At 37.5% G+C, this 20,391-nt stretch overlaps 1 protein-coding gene across 1 annotated transcript in view; it reads left to right on the top strand.

The window, feature by feature from the left end:
* LOC139709043 (uncharacterized) overlaps window positions 1–15,509 on the top strand; it is a 54,096-nt gene extending 38,587 nt beyond the window's left edge. Inside the window, exons 13-18 of the mRNA XM_071621012.1 lie at window positions 189–248; window positions 7,557–7,823; window positions 8,396–8,575; window positions 13,837–13,922; window positions 14,869–15,082; window positions 15,273–15,509. Coding sequence (XP_071477113.1) covers window positions 189–248; window positions 7,557–7,823; window positions 8,396–8,575; window positions 13,837–13,922; window positions 14,869–15,082; window positions 15,273–15,398 — 933 coding nt within the window. The 3' untranslated portion in view covers window positions 15,399–15,509. The remainder of the gene's footprint in view (window positions 1–188; window positions 249–7,556; window positions 7,824–8,395; window positions 8,576–13,836; window positions 13,923–14,868; window positions 15,083–15,272) is intronic.
* Window positions 15,510–20,391: the final 4,882 nt, after the last annotated feature.

Genomic DNA, 20,391 nt, shown 5'->3' on the forward strand with positions numbered 1-20,391 from the left:
ACAAGCAAAAAAAAAAAAAAAATGCATTGTGAGAGATGCAGACAGGAAATTCCCTTTTTAAGTTGAATCCATACAAGTGTCCTCTTTCAGCTTATAATGTCTTCTGGATGGAAGAACACAGCTGATGCTGTCCATTACTTATGACTGGTGCCTCTATTTTCTCTCCTCTTCTGCCTGTGACTTTTTAGAAAAAGAAGAGGTACGATGACCTCCACCAGAGCCATCGAGAGCTCCAAGACGCCTTTAAGGTAATTACCTCATCTCGCCAAGATGATGGCCAGTAGGCTGTAAGGTGTTGTATGTTGTTTGCATAGAATGCTTCATGTTTCTGTGACGTGACACTGCGTGTCTCTCTAATCTCATCATCCCCAACATATGCATCACTTGAGTTATTTGTCATTCTGTCTTTTTGTGTCTAGAACATTTGTTCAGTGCGTGCTAATTCATGACATTTGCTGCCAGCAAGAAGTGGATAGTGATTGTTCTCTGTCGAGGCAAGAAGTGTTTGAGTGTATGAGCTTGTCAGTTTGTGTGTGTGTTTGATTTTGGGGGATTATTTATTAATACGTATTATGTCACTGTCATCAACATCAAACTCTCTCCTATACAGACAAAGTCCTAGTGGTATATACAATGTACATCAAATTTGTTTGTCTACAATGCAGGTATACTTTATACAAAGTAACTATGAACTCAATAAAACATATTTGTTTATCCTATGTAGAAAATTGCTCATTTTCTACTTGCAAAATCTGTCAGAATATGGTTGTAGATCAGCAATCAAATCACTCGCAAAAATGTTGTACAAGTCCATATTATTTTTTGTCCCCGCCGAACGAGTTCGAGCAGGGGACTATGAAACGGGCTCCGTACGTGTGTGTGTCCGTGTGTCCGTCCGTCCGTCTGTCCGTCCGTCTGTCTGTCTGTGCGTCCGTGTGTGATCAAAATGTTCAATTTGCTACTTCTCTGTCATTTATGAGCCAATTTGATTCTGTTTGCTTTATATGATAGCACTACATGGGAGCTTTGAAACTTCTACACAGAATTTCAGTTGTGACCTTTGACCTTGACCTTTGACCTATATTGTACATTTTGCTTCAAAATGCTACTCCTTCGCCATTTCTAACCCGATTTCGATTCCGTTTGCTTTATATGATGGCACTAGGTGAGGGCTTCAAAACTTCTACTCAGAATTTTGACCTTTGACTTCTTTGACCTTTGACCTTGATTTTTGACCTATATTGTACATTGGCTACAAAATGCTACTCCTTCGCCATTTCTAACCCGATTTCGTTTTCGTTTGCTTTATGTGATGGCACTAGGTGAGGGCTTCAAAACTTCTACACAGAATTTTGACCTTTGACTTCTTTGACCTTTGACCTTGATTTTTGACCTATATTGTACATTGGCTACAAAATGCTCCTCCTTTGCCATTTCTAACCCGATTTCGATTCCGTTTTCTTTATGTGATGGCACTAGGTGAGGGCTTCAAAACTTTTACACAGAATTTTGACCTTTGACTTCTTTGACCTTTGACCTTGATTTTTGACCTATATTGTACATTGGCTACAAAATGCTACTCCTTTGCCATTTCTAACCCGATTTCGATTCCGTTTGCTTTTTGTGATGGCACTAGGTGAGGGCTTCAAAACTTCTTCACAGAATTTTGACCTTTGACTTCTTTGACCTTTGACCTTGATTTTTTACCGATATTGTACATTTTGCTACTAAATGCTACTTCCGGCGGGGACATATTTTACGCACCGCGTAATTTCTACTTTTCCTTGTTAAAAAAGATACTCTGTAGATAAATAGCATGTATAGTATACATATATTTTCCTTTTTTTTTTCCAAGGATGCAGAAAGTTGATTACATTTCTTACCATGTGTAAGTAACTTCAGGAATTGTGCTAACAAAAGTGCCAAAGCAGGACTGCTCTGTAATCACAAAGAGAGCATATTGGGTCTCATTAATGTTTTGTCGACATTGGTTTGTTTGTTTCTTTGTTTGTTTTTTGTCTGCCTGTCTGTCTGTTCGCAAAATAACTCAAATTGTTGTGAACGGATTTGGAGAAAACTTACAGGAAAAATTGATAATGAGTGAAGAGATGATTAGATATTGGTCTTGAACTGGATAAGCATCTGGATCCAAGATACTCTTTTGATTCTTTAGAAGGATTATGGAAAAATAGGGACAGCAAAAGAGGGATTTCAAAGCTGTGTGTATCTGTGGTGTGCTGCTTGGACGAGGTCTGCACTCTCTGTGTTCGTTTCTAGTTGATCTACACTTCTATCATTTGTAAAATTATCTGTTACCTGATTTATGAGAGATGCAAAATGATATCTCTTGGTGCTTGGTACCCCTGATAGGTGATAACCAATACATGGCTGCAAAAATGAAGCACAAAATCCTGCTATTGCGTCAGAGTGGGCCTGTACCTAGGGTGCCAAATATTTTCTTCCCCATAGCATTTTGTATCATTTCGCTTGCAACACTGAAATGTCCTCGTAAATCACACATAGCGGCGTGCTCTGGAGGAGAGACAGTCTGATGCTCAATACGATCTGCTGTTCCATTCTTCCAGTTGGCCACACATCAAACGTCATTAAGAGACACACAAGTTAATAATTCATTCTCCCACTACCTGATGTAATGGTTGGAATTGCATCTCAAGCAACTGCGTTTATAGACAGGAAGCATGCCACTATATTCTTAACTTACATTTAAGGCATTCAGTTTGCACTGTGCAAGGAAGGTGATAAATTAAGGCGTTGCCTGTTTGCTGTTTGGTAACAGCTGGTAATTGCCTTCAGCAAGATTTTCCATGTGCGTTGCAATTTACATGCACTTCATTTATAAACCAGGGGGACTAATTTACTAATATGTTTCAAATTGTAGACATCCATAATGTACAGGATGAAGGTTGCTCCTAACCAGAAAGCTACTCAAAAGGCATACCAAGCATAGCAACAACAAATGCATTGCAGTCGGAATTTCATGTACTGTAAAAGTGGAAATTATTGTGTTGTGGAAATGTCTGCGCATTGTGTGTGACGTGCGGCTGATGCCATAATAAAAGCATGCGCACTTTGATTTTGATTCCGCATAATCAAAAACACACATATCTCTCCTTACCTGGCCAAGTGCGAAACATTACTCACACAAAATTTTCCACTTTTACTGTATTGAAGTGTGCTGAGTGTTTACATGTGGATTGCAGACCTTGTTTCTACAACCTCAGAGAAAACATATTGACAGATTTGAATTTGTTCGTAACCTGGCCTAGTTTGAAATATTACACTGCAGACATATCTGTTTAGGAATGTGTAACATTTTGTTCTTTAATTCTTCTACCATTTTCCAATATTTTTCACTTCAGTCTAGCGACATCACCTGAAATGCAGACCTACCAACTATTAGTAAAATTTAGTAATTATCAGTAATGTTAGCATGTGAATACTGTTTTGGCCTCATAAAATTTTGCATATTGATGATTTTTACTGATAAATATACTTTGTTCTTCTGTGCCAAAGCAAAACAAAACAAAGCCCACAGTTAACTTTCATGGAAGTTATTAGTTAATAGTACATAAACATATTGGCGTCTAGGAGAATGTGTGCTGCGGAATAATGACATACAGTGTACTTAAATGTACAGAAGTATGTAGACAAGCATTTGTATATCACTTGGCATAATCTTATAGCGATTTCATGATAATATCAATTGTTATGCTTCTTTGATTCCTTCTTGCCTGGCATCCAGATGTTTGTAATCATTGCTGCCCGTGTAATCACCAGCATGAAGTTTGGAGACTAACCAAGCATGTTCAGAACAATGAATTGCTTTTTGAATTCTTTTGTTGAAAATCCTGGTGACCCATAATTCATAATCAGTTCAAGTAGTAAGAAATCAAACTTGGACTTCAAACTTCATCTATACAACATTAAAAATGTTGATAACATAAAAATGTGAACATGGCGTTAATACCAAATTTATCAAACAGGTTCTATTAAGGCTGCTCAGATATCCTTTTTGAATTCATACATGTCCAAGCTGTATTCATATCTTTGTTAGATTTTTCTATCTTTTTACCTCTCACACAAATGTGACCCCTTTTGGCAAAGCAGATCTTGTAGTATTTGAGCCAGTAAGCACAATAATACAATGCAAAACAAAGGAGTTACAACAGTCTGAGGAAAATTAAAGCGTTACTCTAGTGTATGAGAAACAGGATTTTAGAAAAAGAAGTATGTAAAAGATTAACTCATTTGGCATTATTGCCTGTGGTAAGGACATACATGTATCACACTGTGCCATCTCTTTAATATTAGATATGTCTGTAATACATGGAATATTATGTAATAGATGAGCTAGAGATATTATGTCCAAGTGCTAATGACTCATGACTTATCTGACATTTTCATCACTGTGCATGCATAATTTCACTCAAGCACTGATACGTGTACATGTGCGTACCTGTGGTGATGGTTTGGTCAGGAGACAAGCTTTTCTCCCATTTAAGAGGGGCTCCTGCTTTAGTAGTGGTAATGACCCTTTGTAAATCATCCTACATGAAATCTACTCTACAGGCGTTACACTAAGTCATACCATTATTTTACTCATTGATATCCATGGCCACAAGTAGACTTACACATGTTATGACATTCAGAAACAAACTGGCAATAAAGAATGACTCAGCAGTCTTGGTTTTTACTTCTCTTTATTTTTGCCAATCAGGTACAACTGCATGTCTGTACGGTAATTAAAGAAAACAAAAGAAGCAAAGAAAACCAACATCAGGTTGGCTCTGATTGACTGAAAATAAAGATTTTCATGAGTTGGAGCTTAGTATTCCATCCTCAACATTGGATTAGAATGAACATTACATTTGCCAGGGTACAGTATTTCAACATTCCATGTTACATCAGCATTCCATGGATTTCTGCCCATGTTTCACATTGAAAATGAATAATCAAATAACATTGCCATGTAGCAATATGTAGTGGCTAGGGGGCATTAGGGGTAACAAGACTGGGGATGTTTAATAAATGTGTAACTCTTGTTTGTTCAGCTTCCAATCTAATTAGGCTCCGCCTCTCTGGACTGACCCTTTCAGGCGAGAATCTTAGCCTTGCCCTTTGGCAAGATACATTTGTATGTGCATCTTGTAGATCTCCAGGCCGTAATGTCTTACTCAACTAGATAGACAGTCAAACAAACTGAAGGAGAAGATATACATTAGTGGAAGCTGCATTCACAGAATATGATAATCTTGCCCTATCCTTTAAGGAATTTTAAAGAAAAGAAAATGAAATGAAATAAATCTTAGTTTGGCCCAAGTGAATACTATGTTGACTTATTCCATCTCTGTGCATCCACTGTTTACTATTCAAATATATTGACAGCAGACAGCTTATTTACAGTTGTATTTCATACATGGTTGTATTTGGCTTCACCTCGATATACATGAAGTTAGCATGTAGATGTATGCATTCAACTGCTTCCCCCAGTCTCTTCTGGGCAGGATTAATGTTGTATGCAGTAATGATACTCTTTATCAAGGACATCAGCAGCAAAACATGTTTTGAGAATGTTGGAAAAGAGATATTACCTTATCAAAGTGTGAAATCATGCCACTCCTAATCACCTTGAAGAGAGTCATACTAAATGCCATTAAGGGGCATGAAGAACTGTATTTAGGTAAGAAGACTTGTTAAGAGCCGCACAGGGAACTAGAAAACAATCCTAGTTGTGGCTAATAAATCTCTGCAAAAGTTACCATTTATAAGTCAAGCAGATAGAAATGGATTTTGGATCAAATTTTTGGTACAGTCTTTTTTTACATGTGTTGTGACCTGATATTTCCCCATCTAAGGTTCACAAACCTCGTCAAATTACTGAGGGTGAGCAGATTAGGAGTTAAAACTTGTCAGCGACCAAACATCAATGAATTCTTCACAACCTCCATACAAAGTGAGATTCATTATCCCGTACTGTGCTTTATTGGCCAATAAACACATCCACCAGCTCTCTTGATTAGCCAGTTGGTAGATGTACTGGTATTGGAAATAGATACAGTTGTATAATTAAACAGGAACCATGTATTGCGAGTTGCACATCATACTGTATACGCTATATATATCGCGGGGGGTTTATTTTCGCGAATTTCTCAAGTCGGGAGCTATTCGCGAAATTATCAACACGCGAAAATATTACCTTCCAAAATGAATCCCTTGCCTTAATGATACGAACATTCCAGTACTAATATACCATGTCACGGCTTACCGAACAGACCATACTGGCTAAGCTTGTTTACGCACGTCCACGTCTACTTACGAATACTGTAGAGAGCCAATCCATTATCGCAAGGGGACCACTCGTCAGAAATCTAGCGCGATGGACTTAACCATTTCAAAAATGTTGAATTCTAACTTACTAGTTCGCAGAGTTTGGCAAGTCTTTTTCATGCAGTGTATAACTAGTATCATTCTTATTTGCTAGTAAGTTAAAAATTCACACTTTCTTTGCCACTTCATATTTTCTCTGGTCCCCCAATCGCGAATTTAACCACTCGCGAAAATGTGTGACAGCGGCAATTTGCGAAAATTTATGTACGCGAAAATTATAGCGTATACAGTATATTTCGGATCGTGTTCATTTTGCAAATTTTGCAGATTGGGTACTAAAGATGATAACTCTGATCCTGAGATGAATGCGACGTGCCACTCATACATTTACTGATAATGCAGTATTATGATACATGAATAAGGCGCATGATAACACAGCTGAGCAAGCTTAATTCTTGGCACGCTTACTGTGTGAAAGGATACCTGAATTTAATCATTTATGAAATTGTTGGGAAATCCTGATTTATAAAAATAGTGAAAAATAAGACTTGCTAAATACATGTAAATAGCATAGGCACTAATTCCCATGTTATACAATGTACAGTGTCTTCTTTGTCACAATGGTATTCATAACAGACTGTGTAACTTCGCATTAAAGTTGTGTTTGTAGGGGATTAAGTAAATTGTTTTGTTAAACCTTAACAAGTTACAACTACATGCATATAACAGGGATAAAGTTTGTTTTATAATTCAACTGATGAATATACCAGCATCTAGCAGGTAAAGTGGGCAAATATACAAGACAGTGCAGAAATTAGATATATTAATGATAATATCAATATCACCAAGCTTTGTCCAAATGACAATTTGCAGATCATATTTTTCACAGAAGAGGGAGAAGAGGAATACATGTATTATATAATTGTTCACAGGTTGTGCATTAAAAAGCCAATATAGTATTTAATTTGTACTGGCTTTTTGATAATTACAACCTGTGATCGCTCAAAGTAATAACCAATATAGCATACATGGATACATCATATAGGTGTATGTGCATATAGCAAATAACAAAAATATTATTCATCCTTATGTTTATTGTATACAATTTTTTTTCTTTGATTTGATCATATGCTGTGTAATAGATGCATATGTAGAGATGTCCTTGTCAGTGATTTCCGCTCTCTCGTCATTTGTTGCTTTATTTATAGTTACTGAAGATGGAAAAGAGTGACATTGAGCAGGAACTGTCACAGGTCCACCAAAAGATGACTTCATCTCTGGCTGGTCTTGGTTTGAAAGCTCCCGTGACCCCCGACCTCACCGGGGAGTTCCCCCAGCTCCAGAGTACCCCTGATGAGCACAACCTCCAGAGCGAACTACGGATATTTGTAAGTTGTCTCACCAGTAATTCTGGACGTGTCACAAAGAATTTCAAATTAGGCCCCACAATGCAGGGAACAGTGCTAAAGTATCAGGTATTCATGAAAGTTGTAATGGGCTATCAATTATGGCCTTGAATCCTAACTTGCAGAATTGTGAATTAGAATTCAGATCCGTCCCCAAGTACTTTATCAATAAAATGGTTTTGTATATTTTATAGGAAGTCATTGGATGCAATCTGATTTGCCACATGCCAGAGAAATTGATATGGCTGCCACAGAATCTGAAGAGATTTTTCTCTTAACACCTCTCGTGGCACCTATTTGAACAGTGTATGGCGCAGGCAATTTAGTATCCTGAGCGATTTTTATCAGTGGAATGCTTATCATGAATCCTTTTCTGCTGCTACAGTGAAAATGTTCTCCAACATCTCTGAGCAGGTAAGTTCCTCCTCCCCCCCCCCCCCTTCCATTGATGAGATTCTAGATAATATTGTATAGATCGTACGCTACAATTTCTATGCTACTCTTTGACATTCAATATTGGTTTTAACTCCTTTTACCACAATTTCAGTCGGAGTATAATTCAGCCAGATACAAAGTGCAGCAACTAAACCTTGTCTGAGCATTAAAGTTTTGTTTTTTGTTTGTTTTTTGTAAATCCAAAGGTTGCCGAGAGCCACCTCCCCTCACCGATCTATGGCCCTGTCACCTATGAGACTGGTGGCAAGAGTGAGATGATGCAGAAGCTGCACTCCACCACAGAGAGCATCATTGCTGAGGTGGAGAAAATGGTCACAGTCCAGCAGGAGGATGCTCCGGCTGAAGACCAGGATTTCCTAGGGCAGGTGAGTGTCTGCACTTCAAATGGACTCTGCTTTATTCTTGATATGTGTGTATGTGTGTGCTGTGGGTGTCTGTTTCTGACTCTATGAATGTGTATGTGTCTATGTTTGTGTTTGTGTCTCTGTCTTTGTCTGTGTTTGTGTCCAGGATATCTGTGTGTCTGTATCTGTGTGTTGTGTATTATGTGCATTGATGATGCACAATGAGTCCAGTTTTTATATACAAAGTGCTGCTGTGTGTATTTGAGGGACATGCAGTGTTGGACACTAATCGCCAGCGAATGCTTTACTCAAACTGTGCATTTAAAATTGATATAGAGTATTCGTTTGGGTGAAATTTTGCACATTTCATACAATATGATGCCAGTGCCAAAATCAAAATATCCAAAATTGTGTTGATTGAGCTTTGTCCTCCTAAATTTGTACTTCCATAAGTTGTAAGTCAATTGCATAAATTACACTTTGTGTATTGATACTTCTACCTTCACAGTATGAGTTCATGCAGTGCAATATACATTGTACATATCCATGTGACCCGCTACAACAAAATGATCCCAAAGTCGCTGATGGCTGAGCCGAAAAAAATCGAGTTTGAAGTCGCATCATCAAAATTGGTCAAAACAATCAGATTTCTGTTTCATAATTTTGTAGTGTATGTCTTGTCTATCATTTGCCGAAACAGCTAAACGATCAAAGAAAAGGCATAAAATCTGCGTTTTTTTGGGCCATGATTTTCCGACTTTCAACGGAAGAGAAACGTGTCCGAAGATTTGGATAGCACTGCAGCTAGACTCCGCCCCTAGCAACGAGGGAGTGATCTCATTGGTAGCATCCTGATTATAAGAGAAAAAGAGGGAGAGAAGGAGAGGTTAACATGCTAATGATAACATTAGCTTATTTATGCATTGGTTGATAAGAGTGCGTTGCCATATTGAAGAGGTGAAACATTGCTTCAAACTTTCAAACTTTCAAGTAAGGGCTGTCCTCTATCATTTCGTATGTAGGTGGAGACAAAAATAAATATAGATATTACATTGAACATTGTATTTTATATGCAACATGTGGTCAGATCAACAGGATGTAAGGGCATACTATGGACTGCATGGTTCAAGAGGTCATTGAGATTGGTTCATTATGAACAGATTTACTCTCTATGGTCCACTTAAATTCTTGATACAAGCATGTATATCATCCAACATGGCGGATTACAGTTTCAATACTATTTTGAGGTCTGGGAGACAGACAAATTGCACACATACAATGAGTATGAACAAAGAGCTTCAAGAATAATGTACTGTATGTCATACTCTTTATCTGAATAATGTGGTATCACTATTGCTACATTTAGTTCAAATGTTTATGCTCACGTCTCAGTGAGATTTAAATGCATTATGTATGTGTCCCAGCATGTGAAATGTCATAGTATTAACTGTACATCCACAAATTACGCTGTTATGGAGTATCAACTGTTTTAATTTTCATTTTTGACAAGGCAAACATATGTTGATAGATAGCATCTATCCCTCAGCCACTCTGGTTTGCAGGGTGCTTGTTGAAACTCATGATATCCACACAAAATGGATCTGCTGATATGCTATCTTTTAGGCTTTATATGCATTTGGGCAAATCACTGAGAGTGCTGCATAGTGAATTTGATGCAGGAATGATACATACATTTATACTAGAATTAGAAGCAATTGTACATGTATATCATAGATTCTTTTGTAACTGAGTAAATTATTGATGCACTAGTATGCGGAGACTTATCATTTTTTTTTTCCTGAGGAAGATCCAGTCTGCCTAAAATACACCTAACTGTACTACAGAAAGGTAGTCCTTTTTTTTTTTTGGTCTCATTTTCCATTTTGAATGTGTCTTCCTCCTTTTGCAGCTATTAGCTACAAATGAGCAAATTTATCATCACGAAGTAATAATTCCAAATTGGAATCCAAACTGATATTCACCCACCCCTCATTACAGCAATACTATGGACTTAACCAGGCATGATGTTCGTTCTCAAGGTCTCACCACAAGGCTTATAACTGCCACTATATTTCATTCATACTCTAAGTATATAAGTATGCGGAATCGTAGAGAGAACGAGAAAGAGATAGGGAGAGAAAGAAAGAACAAACCTACCATATAGTGTGTGTGTGTGTGTGTGTGTGTGTGTGTCTGTATGTTCTGTTGTCAGGTTTATAGTGCATGGAGGACAAGGGTTTTCGCTTTACCTACCTTGTATGTATTTCCATGCATGTACACACTATACTCCTGACTAAGTTGTTAATAGGCCATCAGTGCCGAGACACAAGGCAACTCTTTGCGCTCATTGATATGCTTTGTAGAAACTTCTGTTCTGAATGTCATGTTTCGCCAAAAATGTATTTTCCTCTTCCACACTTACAATTGTAGGTTGAGAATTTTAAGGCGATAAACACTTAACATTTCCCTAACTCATGGTTTCATTTTCCATGTACAGCAAATAAAAAATGAAAATAACATGCTTAGAACTGTGGTCCTAATGTGAAACTAAGTGAAACTTTTTGCTGTTGAAAGTTCATCTTGCTCCAAGTTAGACATACTTGGGTAACCAATCATTCTAGGTTTTGAAGACAGCATTGCATTACTCACAAATTAATCACTAACAATTTTTGCCCTGCTCTGTATGAAATAAGCTGTGTCATCTCCTTTTTTATTTACTATCACTGTCTACTATCTTCTGAAAATTCTGCAGTTTAAGTCTCACCATCAAGATCATGATATTGAAAATGAGACAGACATTTTTGTGTCACTCTTTACTACAATTCTTACAATTTTTATATGATTTCATGACTATTGACCTGTTACCACGGCAGCTCAGTACTTGCCTATTTGCTTAAACTCTTGGGCATTCTTCACCATTTGTCAGACCCTGACAATACCAGCTATCAAAATGCTGTGTTGGTATGAGCAATACACCGTGGCTAACGGCTTGGTGCAGAAGGATATCACTTTTGTCATCCGTCACAAAAATCCCTCTATAGATAGTCTGGGGAGACACACTTTGGTTCGAGGACTCTATTGGAGATTCTTGGGTAGAGTTGAGGTACATCTACAGGGCCCCATGGTTTAATCAGGGTGATTTTTAAGAGTCTATCTTTCCTTTTGCTCTGTTTTCTTTGTTCATTTTCTCTGTATTTTCCCCCTTTTTTATTGTGCCCCCATTTTCAAAAGTGACTGAGGCTCAAAGCTGTCACAATAACTCACTATCTTGTTCATCAGTGTATGTTTGTTTGTGTTGGTGTCATTGTCCATTTACACTAGTACCTGTTGTCTTTTCTGAATCACTGTTCACTTGCTCTAGCTCTTTCCTTTTTTTGTTTTCACATCCATCTTGCATTTGTTATTCACTTGTCTTGGTTTGTCCAGTTCTTAGTTTGTTGGTATGTTTTGTTGTTGTTGGGTTTTTTCTTCATTAGGATGTTACTTTCAGTGTCCAGGGTTCTGCCTTCATGAATTGCCGTACTACTACAATCAAAACATCTCTTGTCGGCAAATACGATGGAAATAACCCTCTTACTTTATGTGCATCAAATTGCTTATTAGCATGGATGTTACATCATTCAAATGTACGTGTGCACAATATTAATGATGGCACAGTGTGTCTGCAATTATAAACGCGACCTGCGTGGCTTCCAATGCTTCAAGTTGTATTCATGTGGTAAATTGAAAAATGGGGAGAGAGGGAGAGAGGGAGATATTAAATTCATGGGCATTGATGTTCCATTAAAACCAATTCCATTAGTACCCCATGTCTTGAGTGTGGGATAGTGTCTGCACTTAACTAGATTAACACACCACTCAAACATCCAGCGGGAGGATGCCAGTCAAGAGAATGGATTGTCACTAGAGACCTTCACAGTTCTTGCTCCATGATAGCGAGGTAAATGTTGTTAGCGATTAGCCATTTTAGTGTTACACTTCATTTTTTTAAGGGGTTAGGGTGGGGTAGGGGACACATGCATTGTCCTGCTCAATGAATAATATTGGGATGGTTTCATAGAACCTGTCTGTCTTGTGACAAACGTGAATAACCATTTGGAGGGAATATATTGCATACAGGAGATGGCGTATATTTGGTCAGTTGGGCAATCAATTGTGGAAAATTGTGGAATGAACTATTTTCACAAGTTTCCAATAAACTGAATCTAGTTTTTGCATTCAATGACCTCAAGGCAAAAAAGATATGCAGGAAATTTTGTTGTTTTCTGTGTTGTGTGTGTGTGTGTGTGTGTGTGTGTGTGCGCGCACATGTGTGTATGCATGTTTCTCAGACCAAACATTAAAGACATTTACCATATGCAGTGAAGCAAAAACCCAGGTTTAGTGCTTCAAAATAGTTCTAAAATGTGAGTTAGGGATAGAAACAACAAAAGTAAAAATGTTAATCAGTATAATCATTTTTAAGTGTTGTTAAATGTACAAAATGTCAACAATGATTATGACTAATTAATAAATAATGACAATGAATAATTATTGAGGATGGGCTGATGTTGCTACATCACGCATTTATCATAGATGCCTGCAGGAGCATACTTGGGACTCGTCTTCAACGGGTTAACAGACTGAACAACCAGAATATATTTTCCAAATGTGTGAAAAGCTGTTGCTATGGTGACAACTTTATTGAGATAAAAACTTTATTGGCCACTCTATTGTAGCCAGAGTATGCTCTTGTCATGAAATATTTACTTCCCCTCCGACAAAGGGGTACTCTTGGGGTAATAGTCGCAACAGTCATAATCAAATGTAGCAGCGGATATAATGTTTTGATTTATTTGTTATTTGAAAAGGCAAAAGTGAAAACTATCATCAATTTAGCACTGGCTATAGATTTTCTTGCTTTACCATGATGTGACAGCCTCTTACTTTGTGGATAATTGAAATGCAGTAAGTGTGTGCTTGTGATCAATTTTATAGGTCTTGTCATTTGCAAATGGATTTTCTCTCCGAGTCAATTCCTGTTTAGCACCCTAATGCTGAGTAGTGACTATTCAACAAATTGCAAAAAATCTACCAGATCTTGTCTTCAACAACAGCAAAAATCTCTGTGCCTAAGCAACCGACTGAATTACGATTTACCAGTCCCCCACGTGGACACAAATCAAGTTCTTCCAATTAATCAAGGGCCTATAAAGGTAAAAAATCAAAGGAATTAATATAACTACATTTTTTCAGTCACTGATATCTGACATTAGGAAATTTGTTCTGTGTTGTTTTGACAGACCATAACTAAGCTGAGATCACAGCTGGAAAGCCTGCTCTGTAACATGAAGTGGGTCATGGAGGCAAAGAAGAACTCTGATCACAGGTACTGAGACTACTATGGTCACATTCCAACCTTAGTCGAGCACAGTCTTCTTGTTAATTTGGCTGATTTTGCCTTTTGTGTTTTAAAGTCATTTACATTTTTTAACCCGTTCCTTGAAGGATGTTAAAACTCTTGTTAATTTTTACACCCCCCCCCCCCCCATTACTGTTGGCGATGGGGTAACACTGAAAACGTGTCATACATGCATTCAATCTGTCAATTCTTTGCCTTATCGTCTGGAGATAGAGTTCAAGATTTATCTGTCATAGAAGTGGTAGTTGATGACTTAGAATTGTGTAACCTCTCTTCTCCAACCAAATGAGAACTTTAATTATGTAAGGAGTGAGACATTTTCCTCCCTCCAGAACACTGCTAGGCTATCAAAATTCTATGTAAAAAAGGATAAATGGATAATGTTTTCCAATTTCTTTCTTTTGCAATTTGTCTGGGGTCTTTCTCTCTCTCTTTTTTTTTTGGGGGGGGGGGGGAGGGGGAGAGGTCTTTGCATTTCTTTAAATCCATAACTATCTATGAGATTACTAACATGCTTATGCGAATACTTGTTGATCAGAAGAATGGATTCACTGCTGCATGTAGATGATTGCGATTAATTGCAACATGACATATAGCAATACTTTATCATTTGTTTAAGAAAGCATCAAGCAAGTTTTTATCACCTGCCTTTTTGCAAAACAGAGAAGCAAAAAGAAAAACAAAACAAAACCAACATACTATCATAGAAGACACAAATTTAAAAAGCCCATAAAATTGTATAGAGTACATGAAAGAATAGTCATATTATTCTTGGTTACAGGCTTGGTCAAGTTTATCCCCCCCCCCCCCAAAAAAAAAAAAAAAAAAATGTATCTGAATTTTTTCCAAGAACTTGATCAGACTCCAATTTCAAAGTCATAACTCCCATTTATATCTTCATCTTGCCCTGTAGGGCAATCAAGATGGGAGAGGACCTGAAGGCAGTCAGAGACGAGAATCACCGGCTGAAGCAGATCGAGAGCCGGGATTCGGGCGATGGCATGGATAGTCTCAACCACAGACTCAGTCAGATCCAGAATGAGCTGGAGCTGTCGCGCGCCGAGGTAGAGATCATGGAGTTTACTGCAAAACGAGACCAGCAGAGGATTACAGACCTGGAAAGCATGGTAATATCCTTCTGCAAGGTTGCATGCATTTTAGATCAATGCCAGAGAAGATGGCTGTCGGTGTTTGGATTATGTTGACTTCATCACAAAATGATAGACTGTGCAGATAACTTGCTGACAATATCAATATTTAATCACAGATTCTCTCTTCTTCTTTTTTCCCCCCTCCTATTCTCTCCAAACTCAACAGTGCCTACTTCTTCAGAAAGAGTTGGATGTGACACGGTTTGACCTCAAGACGCAGACATCTGGTCTGGAGGAGCATGTGCAGATGAGATACAGAGCAGAGAAGGAACTGGAAGACACCAGGAGGTAAGGAAAGGAGAGGAATTACATTACATGAATAACCATCATCATATACCACATTCATACATGAATGTCAACATGCACATAGTTAAAGGGATGGTAAAGTATTGGTGGAGATGAGGATTGGGCTTTTAAATTTTTTGAACGATACCAAAAAACCACTGATGAAATGATACAGAGCATATACCATTTTAAGAGGAATTCAAAGTTTATTAGATGAAAATCAGTTTTGGAATGGCTGACACATCCAAAGACAAAGTAAAACAAAGTGATCCTAATAAAATGTGTGTCCCGCCTTTTATTAGGATTGCTCTGTTTTGGATATCTCAGCCATTTCAAATCCAGTTTTCATCAAATAAACATTGAATCCCTCTTGCAGTTACATGCTCAATCATATTTCATGAGAGGTTTCTCATTATTTCACCAAACAATGTTTAATAGAAATCTGAAGTTAGGTCTCAACCAAAACTGTACTATCCCTTTAAGTGTTGAGGTATTATATGCTATTCAGTGACCTTAGAGTGCCATGTTAGAAGCACTGCGCTACCGGTGGTCTATTATTTTAGTAACTAATTATATTTCATACATGTGCCTCTCCCTGTCTCCTTCCCTCTCCCCCATGTCCTCTCCCTCTCTTTTTTTTTCCACCTCTTCCCCGCAGCCATTCTCTCTCTCTCTAACTTTACCTTTGTTTCCATCTTTCTTTCTCTCCCTCCTTACCTCTCTCCTCTCTTCCATTCTCTCTTTCTCCATATCTTCTTCCCTCGTGTATGATAATAGTATTTTTATGCACATCAATGGAGTTTCACATTGATTTGTATGAAAAACAATTTTTTATTGTTTGATTTAAGGGAATTCATGGTCCCTTGTGGCCTGATCAGGAAAGTTGTAAATCATATGAGCTCAAATGACTAGAGAGGGCGCTATTACCATTCTAGTACAGTGAAAGAGCTGATCCTGCAAATGGTTCAGAGGGTTAATACAGAGATTTGTGGAGTACCGCCATAATCCATCATCAGAGTATTAATTTTCATTTTTCACCAAAAATGCATAAAAGCACCTTTCCATTGGTATTGTGTGGATTACTGTAGTTATAGGTACTGTCATCAAATACCACAACGAACACAATATTTCCAAGACTATGAACTCTACAAGCAGTCGATATAAACATGATTATGTACTATAAATCATTGTCTATAGGATTTCTTTCATTTTCAAATTGTAATTAGCCACTTAATCATTAACATGTACATGTATTTTCTTTTTTCATGTAAAATCCATTTTGTTGCCAAAATGTGTCTCTGTGATAATTGCAAAATCACAGAGGGAAATTTATTGTTTCATCAGATATGTAACAATGAAAAAAGTTTAGCACTAATTCACAGCGACTAATGGTGATTTGACTCCGAAAATCAAAGCTGACAACCTGAACTTTGGCTCTTCAGGGTAATTTGCAAGTACTTTAAAGGTCTTGACAAACCTGAATGTGTATTACTGTATAAGCTGTCATTTTCTCAAGGGTTTAATTTCGCGAATCACTATAGTGTGGACCATGAATTTAACACACAAAGATATTGCAAACTGACAGGTATTAGTGCACTCATGATAGCGTCAGTGTCAAAATCGCGAAAACAAGATCTTGTGAAAATGTCTGTGACCTCATTCGCAAAAATATCTGTACCGGTACGCGAAAATAACAGCGAATACAGTAGTAGCTTTTCATCTGTGTTGTTGCCTTGTAGTAGTTTTGATACTTTCTTCATAGCAGCATGTGTGGATATCATGTCATGCACAGTCAGATGACTCACTGGGTTTCAAATTTACATTCTTGTTATTTGAGTAACTGTGCAATATTGTGAAAGGACTTCTTCCTAGACTCATTTTTTTCTCTGTCTCATTTTCAGACTTCTGGCAGAAACTCAGACGGAACTGGACTGCATGTTACTAGGTCAGACTCCCAGCCTTGTCTTTCATGCTCATTCATGTGCTAAATTGCACTTCTCACATTGTTACAATTTACTAATATTACGAAGTATCAGTATAAAATAATAATGCTTCTCAACACATGTACTGCATGCCTAACTTTGCCAGGGCTATGCAAGTATTGCAAACCAAGTTCTAACATGTTCTTTCTCTTGTTACTATGTGTGTGCCCTGTAAATACAACATCAAAAGAGGGCAGCAGACACTAAACAAACTACTTGTGTTAGCTCACATGTACAACTTTTTCAGGAAATGTAGAGGTTTCCACAAAACAGTAAAGTGCATTAAATTGTGACCCCAGTGCAATCACCAATTACTTAAATGTATGGTCAGTTGTGTCAAAATTTGGGACTTTTGTTTTTGCTTCCTCCAGAACAGTGTTACATGTACTTGATGTTCATTTTAAAGGGCTCTCAGTGTCATAAAGCAGTTAATAATGTTCGTTTCCTCCTTCCTTAAAATTCTCTCTCGTGGGACCCTTGACTGTGTGCTTCTAGGAAGTGCGCTCTGGAAGGAAATTGATTAGGGCAATATACAGTCCACCTGATATACTCAATAGTACTTTGTGTACAAGTGAAACTTGTTGCAGAGCTGTCGGTTTGTTACTGTTGTATTACTGATGATGCCACTACTACAAGTAAAGCTTTGCAACTCAATTTTTTCTGCACTGATGAATAACAAGATAGAGAATAAGATTTGCTATTCACAAAGGAAATTCTCTTGTTGCTCAAAAACTTGTCCAAGTTAATAAACAAGAGGAATTGCTCAATGACCACCATGTACTTCACAGAAAAGTACCAATCATGCAAAGAAGAACTTGTCTTACTAATGCGAGCATTATAATTCATGCCATCTTTGGAATTTGATTCATTCCTTCCACACTGCAGAAACTCAAGTCCAGTCCAGTCAAGTGTTCAAGTGTCCACATTGTCATCATGTATTGGTGAGTTGTTGATTCTATCAGAGCAATGAGAAAGTGTGAAAACATTTTTACTACAGATCTGTGTGCAATTTATCATTGTATTGTGTGTGGCTCTTTTCACTATTCTTGAATGATGCACCATTCTTTCACCTTTTTTTTTTTTACTCTCTTTGTACCACTGAAGAAGATGAAAGAAGAAAACTTGCAGTCATTCAGTATCATACAATCATTCTATTCTTACCTCTGTCTTTGCCATCTTATTGGCATTTACGTTGGACACTTCAGTGCTGCTGATTCTGGTCTGGTGTTTGATTTTCCTTGTAGAGCCAGTGACCGACATAACCATTAAAGGACAAGCTTGCCCAAATATTTGTGGATTGAATGAATGCCGCCATTTAGTAGGACACATCAGTGAAAGTTTGAAGAAAATCAGACAATTCGTCCAAAAGTTATTAATTTTTGAAGTTTATGACAAGGCTACTACAGAATGTGATGTCACATGAAGAGCGATATGAAGAAAATATAAAAGTGAATTCCACAAAGTTTAATTTTTAATGAAAAGTTCACTTTCCCTCAACTTGTTACTGACATACATCAAGGGTAATATCATTCTCCCCTCTTTCTGAAAGAGCAAGTCAAGTGCTAGAAATTTGAAAATATGTTGAATTTTCAGTATATTTTCTTAATATTGTTCTCCAAATGTGATATTACAAACTGTATAGCCTTCTCATCCAGCAATGGCTGCACAAAACTTTTGAACAGATTGTCTGATTGTCCTCAAACTTTCGCCAATGTCTTCTACTAATATTGCTGCATTCACTCAATCCACACATACATGTACATTTGGGTGAACTTGTCCTTTAAACCTGAACAAAGTTTTTCATTATGGTGGACAACAGTTACTGTACCTGCACATTGTGATTTCCTAGATTTGTTGAGTTTTGATTAATTTTCCTGCTAAAGTATTGTGAAGATTTCAATGTAGGCCATAATCATCTTAATAAGAACATCATCACATTCTTTTCAGATTCATTTTTCCAGACATTGCAGAGTATAACAGAGCATTAACAGAGCATTTTGATGCCTTAACTGTTGTTGAGATACCTTTCATTTCACTCACATATGGCTGGTTGAAATAACGAGATCACACGGCATTGTGAGCGTTTCGACCCTCCAATGCCAAAGAGGCATACGTATGAGGGGCTGCAAGAGAAAACAAATGGAACTCTTGCCTCCAGAATAGAAGGAAAAATTTGGAAGGGAACAAGGTGGAAAAGAGATTAAAGGGATAGTACAGTATTAGTGGAGATGAGAATTGGGCTTTTAACTTTAAGAGAGATACCAAGAAAACACTTAGGAAATAGTACAGAGCGTACCATTTGAAGAGGAATTCAAAGTTAATTTGATGAAAATCAGGTTTGGAATGACTGAAACATCGAAAAACAAAGTAAAACAAAGCGATCATAATGAAGTGTGGGTCTCACACTTTACTAAAATCACTCTGTTTTGGATATCTCAACCATTTCAAAACCAATTTTCATCAAATAAATGTTGAATTCCTCATGGAATTACATGCTCTTTCATATTTAATGAGAGGTTTCTCGTTATCTCACGAAAAAATATTAGAAACCTGAAATAAAGTCTCAACCAAAACTATATGATTCCTTTAATGTGTTTTCAAGATAGGAGAATGAAAACGATGCTATCTCTCTAATTTGAATTTGCATTGGAGAATTAGATGAACACACAGCAGGTGAACAAATACTTAATTGCTATGTAAACCTTGATCGTCCAGCTTACATACCCTTGAATGACTTCTGACACTCATCAAGTTGCTTTCAATTTCAGTTCTGAACACTGCTTTTTTCCTTATAACTTGTGTTGTCCATGTCAATACCCTGGGAGATTAACTAAAGTTCAAGGATCATCTGTTTGTAATGTCTGCAACCACTGGAAGTAAGACATGTCCGACCAGCGTATACACGGTACCAATCACCTGCCAGCAAGATTCAGTCTATCGACATGCCACTGGTCGCAGTGCAAGAATCAGTCCATCATCATTATTTCTTTTTAAAAACCCTAGCAATAGTTTGCCTTG

The sequence above is a fragment of the Diadema antillarum genome, unplaced genomic scaffold (genome assembly GCF_040938485.1).
Source record: "Diadema antillarum isolate AM-2024a unplaced genomic scaffold, OU_Dant_1.0 scf00000037, whole genome shotgun sequence".
NCBI classification, from domain to species: Eukaryota; Metazoa; Echinodermata; class Echinoidea; order Diadematoida; family Diadematidae; genus Diadema; species Diadema antillarum.